At 54.0% G+C, this 12,379-nt stretch overlaps 6 protein-coding genes across 6 annotated transcripts; 3 read left to right on the top strand and 3 right to left on the bottom strand.

Annotated features, from left to right (window-relative positions):
* Positions 1-268: 268 nt before the first annotated feature.
* Positions 269-972, top strand: KVR01_008052 (uncharacterized protein; the record flags this gene model as incomplete). Its single annotated transcript, XM_044787343.1, has 2 exons — positions 269-433; positions 520-972. The coding sequence occupies 2 exons, from the start codon at positions 269-271 to the stop codon at positions 970-972; spliced, it is 618 nt and encodes a 205-aa protein (XP_044643030.1).
* A 726-nt stretch (positions 973-1,698) lies between these two features.
* On the bottom strand, positions 1,699-2,654 carry KVR01_008150 (uncharacterized protein). Its single transcript, XM_044782444.1, has 2 exons — positions 2,127-2,654; positions 1,699-2,077 (listed from the first exon to the last, which is right to left on the bottom strand). Exons 1-2 carry the CDS (start codon positions 2,484-2,486, stop codon positions 2,051-2,053), a joined length of 387 nt encoding a protein of 128 aa, XP_044643128.1. The 5' UTR covers positions 2,487-2,654; the 3' UTR covers positions 1,699-2,050.
* Positions 2,655-3,511: 857 nt separating this feature from the next.
* KVR01_007962 (uncharacterized protein) lies at positions 3,512-5,867 on the bottom strand. Its single transcript, XM_044781294.1, has 2 exons — positions 5,079-5,867; positions 3,512-4,996 (listed from the first exon to the last, which is right to left on the bottom strand). The coding sequence occupies exons 1-2, from the start codon at positions 5,386-5,388 to the stop codon at positions 3,633-3,635; spliced, it is 1,674 nt and encodes a 557-aa protein (XP_044642940.1). The 5' UTR covers positions 5,389-5,867; the 3' UTR covers positions 3,512-3,632.
* Positions 5,868-6,566: 699 nt separating this feature from the next.
* KVR01_008034 (uncharacterized protein) lies at positions 6,567-7,397 on the top strand (the record flags this gene model as incomplete). The annotated part of the gene is made up of 3 exons (XM_044784810.1): positions 6,567-6,620; positions 6,764-6,907; positions 6,974-7,397. The coding sequence occupies 3 exons, from the start codon at positions 6,567-6,569 to the stop codon at positions 7,364-7,366; spliced, it is 591 nt and encodes a 196-aa protein (XP_044643012.1). The 3' UTR covers positions 7,367-7,397.
* A 632-nt stretch (positions 7,398-8,029) lies between these two features.
* KVR01_008141 (uncharacterized protein) lies at positions 8,030-9,672 on the top strand. Its single transcript, XM_044786750.1, has 5 exons — positions 8,030-8,420; positions 8,486-8,547; positions 8,611-8,661; positions 8,767-8,992; positions 9,052-9,672. Exons 1-5 carry the CDS (start codon positions 8,054-8,056, stop codon positions 9,561-9,563), a joined length of 1,218 nt encoding a protein of 405 aa, XP_044643119.1. The 5' UTR covers positions 8,030-8,053; the 3' UTR covers positions 9,564-9,672.
* Positions 9,673-10,188: 516 nt separating this feature from the next.
* Positions 10,189-11,856, bottom strand: KVR01_008081 (uncharacterized protein; the record flags this gene model as incomplete). Its single annotated transcript, XM_044783154.1, has 1 exon — positions 10,189-11,856. One exon carries the CDS (start codon positions 11,854-11,856, stop codon positions 10,189-10,191), a length of 1,668 nt encoding a protein of 555 aa, XP_044643059.1.
* Positions 11,857-12,379: the final 523 nt, after the last annotated feature.

The raw sequence follows: 12,379 nt of genomic DNA, 5'->3' as shown, positions 1-12,379 counted from the left end.
GAACCAAGTAAGCACCCAAAAGTCTTTCAAGTTTCAAAAATAGAACAAATGTAAGATGTTACTCCCGAGACCTCTTTGTGTTTGAACCAGGCCACAGCTCCACTTCGATTCCCCGGGTCAATATAAGTCTCCAGAATGGCTGGGCGGAAACAAGTGGAGTGCAATTTGTGCAATACATGTTTTGATTTCAGCTTCAATACCTTAAAATCAGTTTTCCACACATACTTCCTCTCAGGCGCTCTAAAACTTCGAGTAAATCGTCAACAACATGGCTGGCCATTGGGTTTGGAGCTGTGCGGAGACACAAAAACTTGCGCTGGGTATGGTCATCGCCCTGGACTACTTCAACCTACCACGTGATCAGGACCCCAGGGCTCCGAGGGCAGATGGGAAAAAAGTTGCCATGAGAGCCACTGACTGGGGAGTAGAATGGGTACGTAACCTGTGTGGTTCTTTCAATGTCCCTTTCCTCATTTTTCAGAGAATTGCCAGCTAACCTCGGAACTGAAAATCAAATAGACCAAATTCCTCAACAGGAAGAACGTGAGGCGTTGGAACAACCCTATTGGTCACGCTCCAATACCCAACGATCCGAAAAAGATCAATAAAACACACATAAGAAACGCCCACGTCGTGGACATGGACCAGGTCTACCGCAGGATCTGGCACCTCACCAGACCTCGACGACGCCGCACACACAACGCTATCCCCGGCGCACTTATAGCCGGCCCCGGCTTTCTCAACTGGGTGATGTCGGTCCGGACAGCCCAGGGCGCCGGGGGCGGGGCGCTGACTGTCGCGGAGACCACAGAGATTATGAACTCGCCCTTGGTGGCGAACTACGTGTATCCCGCCGGTATCGGTGCTTTGGCCGCCGACGCACAACTACTGCGGGCTAGACTCCTTCTTCATAGGCTGCCCGAGTTTCTCTGTCAGCTGGGAAGTGCCACGACCCAGTATTCATTTCTTTGATGCTTGAGCATTTCATGTCACAGTACAGAAAATTTCATCCCTTCACAGTTCACAGGCACAAACTGTATATAATTTGTTTCTTTTTGTACGAATTACTACACAATTGACACGGAATTACCCTAGTGTACCCGTGTAGCTTCGCTACTGTGCCTCGTCGTGTAATGCCTGTGGCGCGGTCCGCGCTGTGGCTTTCCTGACGGACCATGTTAGCTGCGCCGCACTGGGAGCCTCACAGTATTGGTCTTTCCTAACCACTAGACAGTAACCCTTTATTTATACATACTACTATAGTATATAGGTTATAATTAAGGTTACTATAATTTCCTAGGGGAGAAAAGAAGATTATTATATATAATTACTTCTAATTATAGGAATAATGTCTATGGTAGCTGTGATTGTAATGTGATCTAGTATACAGCCCTTACACGGTTGATAGAATAGAAGAATAAAGGCTACTAGTCTTGTTTTAATCTTTTTCTAAACACTAGGCCTTTGAGTTTCACCAGTGTATGAAGGTACCGTATATGTCGATATCTAGTACGAACGTTCGTAGGGAGTAATCGTGTGTATTGGGTGGTGTTGTTCTGGTTAAGTTTGAGCCCACTCTCGCTGCCGCGAGAGTGCCTGCTATGTACCATCTAAAACACACCTGCCTTACGACAGTATACACTCTAAATATTTGAGGATTACAAATGAAGCCACTTGTTTTAATTTATCCTTCTATAATACTGCTTGTTCCTAACCAATCCCCTTAACTATTCTGGAATGACCATATTTTGTTTCCATAATGCCATTTGTGCGTTTGATACATGACAGCTGGCAGGGATTTCCAGACAATCAGAGGTGATTTGATGCCAGGCAAAACGGTTGACCACGGCCGGTCGTGGCAGTTGGTTGAGGCCGGGCGGCCGGGGCAGGTAGGTGCTGGCGTCGTGTTCGGAACTGGTTTTGCGTCTTTAGATGGTACGCAGCTAAATGCACTCTGAAGCATGTGTTTCGTGGGTAGTGGTCTGAAAAATCCGTACAAGTGGTGCGAAGGAGGCTCCTCTAAGAGAGGGGATAAATGGAAGGAGAGCGCTCAATACAGCCACCTCATACCACCGAGCTGGGAGAGATTAGCACAGAGCTTTGTTGGAAGGAGGTAGACACCTTACACAGGCAAAAGCATGCTGCATTTGGGCCCAGTCCTGACTACTAGAAATCTTTATAAATTCCTTTCCATCCATACATCTCGCAACACCATCAACCGCCCATAGACAATACGGATCCTCTGGGTAGCCATACTCTTGTGCAAAGTAAAGGCATGCCAGAATATTCTCGCGGCGAGGTCCCTCGGGCTCGTGTTTGAGAAAGTTTTCGAGGCTCTTAATCAGCTTTATCCAGCACTTCTCTACTTCCTTGTGCATACCCTTAGTACTTGGTGGTGGGAGGCCTTGTATCTGTATGCTCGAAGCTTGGACAGCTTCGACAGGTTCTCCTGCTGTGCTGCGAGGTTTGGATGGCATGATGAGCATGTAGTTGGGGCTGACTGTGAAAGCCCAAAAGAATACTTGTATTCTCTCGAATTCGCTGATGTTATATGGATGAAAATATATAGTACTTGGCACCGTATGAAGGCGCCATGTATGTCCTCAGACGTATACGGAATAGAAGCGAAACCACATATAGTACTTGGGTTGAAGGTGGACCGGAAAATTCTAGAGGCCTCCTTCCATGTGGAGGTGAGATGGAGATAGGTGCCAAGGAACGTGCAGCCACCTGCAGTCAACCGGGGTCGGCCCACCTGCCAGCTTCACGTCGGCCCACCTAGCTCCGAGGCCGATGCCGAAAGAGCGGAGGCTGTTCGACTATATAATAAGGTATGCGGCTGGTGCAGGGGACGGTCCTGATGGAGGGCCCCCTTCTGTAACATGATCCCAATGGCTCCGACGGCGGCCAGGGAGATGGCGGCTGAGACCGGGAGGTAGAAAGAGCAGACTCGCCGTCAGCTTCCGAGGCGGGACATGATGGCTCTGAACAGCCGTCTGATGCGCCTGGGGAGCCAGAGGATTCAACAGACTCAGGCGGAACGAACGACAACCACAATGATGATGGTGGCTCCTCCTGCCCTCAATTAACGCTCTTGGTGCTGTGCGTCGACCAATGGGGAGTTTTGAGCAGCTTGCAACGCGTGAGTTGAGCAAGCTGCACAAGCAAAATGTAGCAAAGCCGCGGTACCGGTTGTGCCTACAAGACCCCGCCATGAGTACATATGTATGCTGGAATATTGATACAGGGAATTCGCGTCTTGTCCACGGCGAGACCTTCATAGCACAGCCATGTTCCTGAGTAGCAAGGAGACCGAAGCACACATAGTCTATACAAGCATGTTAAAGACAAAGGCGTGTTCAACCACGTGGATTGGTGACAGACAAGTGGTGGCGAGGGCATAGCCGAGGCATCAGGCAGGTGGAGTCAGTCAGCTTGCTCACATATACAGGGACCAAGCGATGCCTTATCCTGCCTGCATGGGCAAAAGGTTGCAGTGGCACACTCGTGCCTGAAATGAGATTTCGCGTATGTGGTTGTGCATATATTTACACATACGACGGAAAGGGGAGCAATCGAGATCGACCTCATCGTGAAGTGATTTCAGGACTTTGTCTTCAAGGAATAACTCCTCACTCGTTCCCGACAGGTTCGTTCCTCTTTTTCTTCAACCTGAGCATCTGTAGTACCTCATTCCAGAACCCTTCAGGCTTCGTCTTGAGCGAGTCCTCATACGCATCAATGACAGGCTTGTCCCACACTAGGTCCGCCTCCTCGGGCTTCACAATCTTGGTCCTCTTGACGACCTTCCACGCCGTATACGTCAGCACCGCGACGAACACCATGAGGTAGTAGCTGAAGAAGGTGCCGACGTCCCAGTAGCCTGGCAGGAAGGTCTCGTATCCGTAGCATGAGACTGTGAAGATCTCGCCGACGAGACCGATCCACGCGCTGTACGGCTGGAACCATCCCGTGTAGGGAAGCGTGCTGCGGTCAACGCCCTGGGTCTTTAGTGCGCGGTAGAAGTACAGGTATGTCACGCACATGACAATGTAGTCGATGATCTGGGCTGCCTGCGTTAGGTTCGCCAGCCACTGGACGGCCTGCGCGGTGCCGTTCGAGATGGCCAGGAAGGAGAGGAACGGGAAGACCATGGTCACGGCGAAACACCAGACCGGGATGCCGGAGCGCGTGCACTTGGAGAGGAAGTGCGGCGCTTGTCCTTCTAGTGCCATTCCGTAGAGGGACCGCATGGCACAGTAGACGTAGGCGTTTCCGGCCGAGAAGATGCTGGTGACCAGGAGAGCGTTCACAATATCCGGCAGGACGGAGACCTGCATGTTACGCATTGCGATCACGTAAGGACTGGCGGCCGCGGTTCCCTCGCCGTCGCCCGAGTTCAGGAGTGGGTCGTTGTAGGGCAGGATGATGCCAACAGCGAGAGCCCCGCCGATGAAAAAGATGCCGAACCGCCAGTAGACCGTCTTAAAGGCCTGCTTTAGGTAAGTCCGGGGTCGCTGGGCCTCGCCTGCGACCATGGCGAGGTACTCGGGGCCGACGATGGTGAAGGCCGCAGACCACAGAGCACCGAGGAACCCCTGAAATCGTCCCAAGGAGCCCTCATGAATATGCTCTGCGAAGGAGCCTGGGTTTGCCCAGTACCGAAAGCCGAAAGCATCGTGCTGTGGGTTTCCTCCGCACATGGTGACAAAGGTGAAGCAAAAGACGATGATGATGAGGAGGAATTTGCCACTTGACAACCAAAATTCGGCCTCGCCATAGAACTTGACAGCAAAGATGTTGATGGCTGCGTAAAGGACGATGCAGGCGGCGCAGACGGCTGCGACGGGAATGTCGTCGCGCCAAAAGGTCAAGACGAGATTGATGGCCGAGATCTCGAATGGAATCATGGTGGCCTCGTAGAGGAAGAAATTCCAGCCCGTCATGAACCCAAATGCCTCGTCAACCCATTTACCAGCAAAGCGAATGAAAGAGCCTGGATGTGACTGTCAGTGACTCGGCTGCTGACTGCGGTTGCTGTGTGCAAGCAGGAGAGGGAGGCGGTGATTACTACGTACCTGAAACGGGCATGTAGACGGCCATCTCGGCCATACAATTGTTGACCAAGCCGAGCAGGGCCGAGTACAGGGCAAAAGCAATGAGCAGTGAGCCTGGGCCGCCGTCCATCAAGCCATTGCCGATCGAAACAAACAGGGCCGTTCCGATGGAGCCTCCAATGGCAATCATCTGGATCTGGCGATTGCCAAGGTGCCGTTGGAGGGCATCGGTGTTGCCCCGAGCCTCGACGACGCCCACGTCCTCGTCATAGGGGACGGCGCTGTTCTTTTCGTCGCCGTGAGCCGGCGGGAACTCCTTGTCTGACGCCATCACCCACCGTTGGCGGTGTGGTTTCTCAGGAGACCAGTTGATGGTCAAGAGGCAGGACAGGACAAGACTGTATGTTGGCCAAGCTGCAGCTGCAGTAGTGCAATATGCAACGAGCAACGTGCTGGGGATTTTTCACAGCCAAGACAGCGCAGAGACGAGACACCGGGACGAGACCGGGACGAGATCGAATTCAGATCTGGGCTGGCGGGATGCAAGGAAGGGAGGGGCGAGGAAGACCAAGAGGCTCGAAAGGGGTTCGGCTCGCAGCTCGCTCAAGACATGCAGGACATGGCGTCGAGGTGAGGGCTGGAGAGAGCCGATGTCTCGTCCATTCAATGTCTTGGGAGACCCTGAAAAACCCAGCTGCAGGGAGTGGCGCCGACGGTGTGGATCCGCGCTGCCATTGTTGTTTCGACACTGGTCAGAATCCGATCAGCAAGAAAATGGCTCCTTTAGCTCGACAGCCAGGAAGCTTGAAAGCCTGCTTGGAGAAATTACAAACGGACCGAAGACTCGACGAACGGTTTGACGCCAGGCCTCCGCAGACGACGTTATAGGTGGGGGTCCCCCTGCTTCACTACTCATTAGCTGCAGGACCAGGGCGGGGTCGTCAATTGGGCGACCAGGTACCATGTACCCTCCATCGAGCAAAGATAAGCTCCTGGGAAAGCATAGATAAGCAATCGGTACCTAGGTACATGCCTAGGCACTGTACTTATGTAGCCGAGGTGGGCAGCAGCCTGCATACCGCGTCCTTCAAACACATGACGACCAGTCGCTCTCTTTGTTGGTCCCGACAGTTTGTTTCGATTCGTGAGGGGTCATTTTCAGTTATCATTTCAGCGTGCAGTGGCTTTATTATGATCATCTCAGTCAGTAATCGACTGCCTCAATGCCACTTCAGCACATAATACTGATACAAGCAGCAGCAGCAGCAGATCGTACCTACGTACTGTAGTAGTGAAATGGAATGACGTGCATGTTCTTGCAGAGCTCGAGAGAACTTACTATCTGCCTGCTTGCCCAGGTGACGTTCCAATGGCCCTCGGCTTTTCGGCGATGGGGCGCCCGGACCCCTCAAGCCGTTCTTAGATATGCCCGATGCATGGTACACATCGTAAAGTACGGAGTGACATTTGAAGCACTTGAGCCTCAGCTTGCTTGACAACCATAGGATAATGTTCTACGAACCAGGTAAAACAGATCACGGATTGGACCACGACCCCTTCAAGGTGCGACTCCAGCTTTGTGCGCCGTGAGCATCGACGAGGTGTGTCTACTAATCAAGCCCAAGGCGTGTGTCGTGCCCAGGCCTATAGGATGGATCAGCACCGTCTCGACCTCGGGCGTGCACAACCTGGCCCCTTACTCACAGTTCAACAACCTGACCTATGACCCACCATATGTCATGTTCTCCGCCAACCGGACGCCCTCCAACAGGCGCAAGGACACGGTTGTGAACGCCGAGGCCACAGGAAGGTTCGCATGGAGCCTAGCAACGTGGGACCTGCGGGAGGCAGTCAACGCCACCGCGGAACAGGTCCCGCCCGACGTGGACGAGTTCGACCGGGCCGGCCTGGAAAAGGAGTTCACGACGGCCCTGCAGGACCCACAACTGCCAATGGTGAAGGCCAGCCCCGTCAAGTTCGAGTGCGTCTACCACACCACCCTGAAGCTGCCGGGGAACCCGCCCATGGGCAGCGCCGACGTCGTGATCGGGCGCGTGATCGCCGTGCACATCGCAGACGACGTCTTAACCAACGGCATCCTTGACGTGCGGAAGACTCAGCCGATCGCCCGGTGTGGATACTATCAGTATGCGGTCATAAGAGACACGTTTGAAATGGTGATCCCCAGTACGGGAGGGTGGAGTGAGGACCTCCTCGGTGGACTCGAAGGCTCCGCAAAGAAAAACAGGCGGATCGCCGATCGCATGCGAGAGATGCAGAGAGGGGAGACAGACACATCTAGACCGTAGATCAAAACACATGACCGCAGGCATGAACGTCATGCAGACAAAATCAGAGTCTTTCACCCTTTGTTCAAAATGCTGTTGGATTACTCACAGAAGACGTTGGAGAGGGGAAAACATGGGTACCCTCGTGCAATGAGGCAACTTTGGCTAGAAAAAGTAAAGCCGCGTCAACGTCCCACGACATGTACTTCTGTTATACTAGTAGATGTATGCCATGCTCCCAACATCTAAAAACGACAGAGCTGACTGGATACGTGGCATCGGACACGGCTCGGAACTGGTGTAGCATGCCCTGTCATATGGAGGCCTATTCACCCCGGGCTGCATATCCAGTCTATTTTTGCCAGGAGGCTGTGAATGAGCAACTTGGGTACTATCACCCGGCAGGAGACTAGCTTTCGATCGAAGTCACTGTTGCTCAATGACTTCAAAAATGTTGGAAGCCAGCTGGCTTCCGACTGGGCCCTGATCTCGTGAATCACAGCTCCTCACAGCTCTATATAAGGGAGGTTCTGTTCTCAAAGCTGCACTTGACCTCATCTTTTTCCAACCGTCGAAAAAAAGCAAAACACCCTTACTAACTCCAACAATCTTGGAACCAACAAACTTTTTGGGAAAAGCAAAATCCACGACTATTAAGTCGCCTAAATTTACGCACAGAATCTTCAGCAGTACAAAAGCCTACAGATCATGCCCTCGCAGATTTCTCAGAATCTCTCAGTCAACATGAACACTGGGGTGACAGGACCCGAAGCCGGTAGCGGCTCTGACAAGGCCGCTGTTCAGTTGGCCGATGCCAAGGACATATCGCCTTACAATGCCGAGATTGACGCCGCTCTGAAGATATTCCAGGAGTGGAAGCTCCCTGGTCCCCCAGCAGCCAGTGCCAAAACATTCCCTCTTCCCACCCTGGGACCTGTCCTCCGGGATGCTGCCAAGGACCTCCACGACGGCCCGGGGTTCGTCCTCCTCCGTGGGTTTCCCGCGGAGAAGTACTCGAACGAGGACATCATGACCATCTTCCTGGGAATCGGCAGCCACATTGGCTCCCAGCGTGGTACGTACAGACTCCTCTGTCACGGGAAGTTGGCACGCGAATCTGGAGGCTGATCAATATTATAGGTTCTCAGAACAAAGCTCGTAACGTAATCTCGCACATCACGGATGCCAAGGAGTGGCAGAATGTAAGGATGAAAACGAGCAAGCCATCAGAATCCCCAAATGCATGCTAATCACCTTACACTTAGGTGCCCGCAGAGAAGCGCCACGGAATCCACACGAACTCTGCTCTGCCTTTCGTAAGCATCATTCTTCCCCCTTTAGGACCCACCGACCATATCTTCTTTTAAGTGTTGAAGAAAGCACCATTGTGTGAATCAAAACAACTTACCAACGCGTATCAGCACAACGACATGGGATGCGAGATCCTCACTCTTCTCTACCGCCAGGTCGCTGCCTCCGGAGGTGCCACTTCGCTGGCCTCGGCCGCTGCCATCTACAACGATCTCCTGAAGCAGCCTGAGGTCCTCGAGACCCTGAAGAAAGCCGACTGGAGCGTCCAGCTCAGCTCAAAGCCTCCGCGTTTCCAGCCGATGCCTCTTCTCGCTGAACACAACGGGCATATAATCAGTAAGCTATTTCACAAGCACGACATCAAGGGAACACAGCGCTGATTGACGTATTCGCAGTCTCTGCGGACCCGGGCCGCCTGGGCCTTCACCCCAAGACTGGCGAGAAGCCCTCGGATACGGACAACAGGCTCACCGAGGCACAGACGCACGCCCTCGAGGTCCTGAACAGCCTCGCCGAGAAGCACGCCTTGTCCGTCCCGGCACAGGCCGGCGACATCCTGCTCATCAACAATCTGGCCTTCCTCCACAAGCGGGATTCCTACGTCGACGACGACGAGGCTGTCGCCAACGGCAAAGACGAGGGTACCACCAACGGCAAAACCGAGGTCACCGCCAACGGCGACGCGGCCACCAAGCGCCGCTGGCTCATGCGCCTGTGGCTGCGCAACAAAGACCTGAGCTGGGGCGTCCCGGAGTCGATGAAGACCCCGTGGGAGGCGGCCTATGGAACGGAGTTTGGCCGCTTCATCGAGGAGAAGTATGACCCCACCCCGCAGCCGGATTACAAGGTGCCCAGGTATACATCTGGGACTGCCGCCTGGCTCATGGAGGACGACGAGGAGGCCTAGGCTGATGGCGCCTGAACTGCAATGCGACGCTTCAGAGCGTCGGAGGCAATTTTTGACATGATGTGTCCGGATCTTTGTGGGGCATCCGGGCACCTTCAATCGTTTTGTGAGCGCGTGAGATCATTGAAATCGTTGTGTTTTGCTGGCTTTTAATAACCAGATTGACCAAGAACAACAGAATTGGAACTACGTGAAGCATACAGAAGGCCTGCAGAGTTGCTGGCTGTGAGGAAGTTATCCAATTAGGTATTCCTTTCTTTAACCAAGACTATCACTACTGCCATTTATGTGCCTTATTTGCAATTTCTATGCCATTGTGCAGTGATTTCAACAATGAAAACTCCGACGCTACCAGACCTGAAGCTACTACCACATACCTGGAAATGAGATGTTTGGACTTGATGTGAAATTGAAGAGAAAGAAATGACCAAGAAGCCGCAATTGCGTGGGCTGACCCTGAAAAGTTAGCACATTCAAAGTTTCTGGAAATCTTGATACATTTGCAGAAAGAAGACCGCAGCGGTAGGCCCAAAGTTCTAGCAAGTCAAGTGCCTCTGGAAAGACACAAAACGGTGTTCAACACAGACCACGCGGCTTTGTAACAGTAAGATACAAGATGGCCGACCTATTCGCCAAACGGCGTGAACTTCTCCAGGAATGCCTCGGCCTGCGCCATCTCCCCCTCCAAAACCATCTTGTGCTTTGCACTTCTGACGCGGATTATACATTCAAACGGCTGAGGTCGGATATTGAAGCCCTCCGTGTACTTGAACGTATCGTACGTGCGGCCCGGAATCGGCTTGATATCATACGCCCACAGGAGCTTGGCCAGTGCGATATATAGCGAATTCACAGCCAGATTTGCCCCCGGGCAGATTCGTCGTCCCCAGCCAAACGATGAGTGCCCGCTCTTGGAGGGGTGGGCTTTCCCGCCAAGCTCGAGGTCGTGCTTCTCGCTGGCGGGAGTGATGGTTGCGGGAGTCTGCTTGACTCTGGCAGCGATGTTGCTGTCTAGGAAACGCAGTGGGTTGAAGTGATGGGGGTTCGGGTAGTACTCCTCGTTCAGGTTGATCGCCCACGAGTTACCCAGGACCGTCGTCCCGGCTGGTATGTAGTAGCCGTCATAGTGGTCATCCTCCGTTGAAGCATGGGGCGTGCCGCCCAGGACCGCAACCGGTCTCCATCGTAGGACCTCCTTGACCAACGCTCTGATATAGGGCAGATTTGCCTCGTCGTCGAACGTCGGGGTGCGATCGGGCCCGATGACAGTGTCGAGCTCGGCTTGTGCCGCTCCAAGGGTTTCCGGATGCGTGATGAGGGCCAGAAAGGCCGTGCACATCGTGGACGCTGTCGTGTCTGACCCAGCGCCGAACAGCGAAGCCGGGACGAAGGAGAAGTCGCGATCGGACAGCGGGATGTTCTCAGCCTCCCGCATCTCCAGCAGTATCTTGCATAGCGAATCTGGCAGCTTCTCCTTTGATGATTCCTTTTCGGCCCTGGCAATATCCCCTCTCACGACATCAACCAGTTCCATGTTCGCTTTCGCCTCCCTCCGCCCCTGCTTCTTGATTTCCCTCTTCCAGGGCGCCAGGAAGTCAGGCACATACTTCAACGCCGGGATACTCTCGACCAGGTACTTTCCAGGCACGTTCAGCGAAGCAGAGTAATGCATGAACTCGAACCGCTGGCCAATGACCTTGGCATTCAGCGAGTCGATGCGATGCCCGTACGACACGCAGAACACCACGCTCGACGTGAAAGTCTCAATGAGCTTGACGTAGTCGCTGGGCCGGCTCAGGAGCCCGTTCGCAAGCCGCACCGCCTCGGCCTCCTGCACCGGCTTATACAGGCGCAAAGCCTTGGGCGTGAGCGCGAGGTGCAGCAGCCTCCGGCGGACGCTCCACTCCTTGCCGTACGGCTTCACGAGGATGCTGGCGCCGTCCCAGAGCAGCTCGCCCATGGCCACCATGCGGGGCCGGCTCGAGTACTTGCTGCTTCTCGTCTCGAGCAGCTCGGTGGCGATGGCCGGGTCTGATACGATGACGGTGGGGCTGCGGCCGATCCAGATCGTGTAGATGGGCCCGTATTTCTTGGACCACTCCTGGAACTGCACCCATGGTTTTGACTTGGGCAGCTGCAGCTTGTTGCCGATGAAGGGCAGGGGGGTCGGGCCCGGCGGCATGCGAAACCACGTCCAGGCGTCATAGAGGAGGGTCGCCGCTGGCAAGGCGACCAGGAGTGATAGCCAGACGTAGAGCGGCCATGTCGACGGGTGCACAGAGATATCTGCCATGGTGACTGGGTCGATCCTCCAAGCCCGTGACTGAATCAGGGGATGTGATGGTGGTGATGCAACTGGCAGTCAGAGCGTGATGACACAGGAGCACGGCGTCCACAACCGAGCGAAACACACCGTATTTCAAGTCTGATGAGAGGCTTGATGTCTGCGTGTGCGGAGGATCGACGACCCGCTAAACCGGTGCAAAGACCTGACGAACTAATGGAACACTCGCTAGGAGTAGCTTCGTTCACCTGACCTAGTGGCACTCGGCATTTTGGCGCAGGCGTGTTCCATCGATTTAGTCCGGGGAAAAGCTTTCCCCGCAAAACCTCCACAGAGCGTGTCCCACTACCCCGGATCCACAGCCACGATACCCAAGCGGTAAAACCCCGGTTTGCCTCCGACCTCAGAACACCCTGGGCGCCAAACTTGAGCACTGATGACACCTGGACGCCGATGAAGTGGGTCAAGCCACTTTGCTATTTGCAACGAGGAGCACAGGTATCTCTATGTGCATTCTCTGTGCCAGCGGAAA

The sequence above is a fragment of the Diaporthe batatas genome, assembly GCF_019321695.1.
Source record: "Diaporthe batatas strain CRI 302-4 chromosome Unknown Contig00009, whole genome shotgun sequence".
NCBI lineage: Eukaryota > Fungi > Ascomycota > Sordariomycetes > Diaporthales > Diaporthaceae > Diaporthe > Diaporthe batatas.
This window is presented reverse-complemented; position numbering and strand designations above follow the sequence as displayed.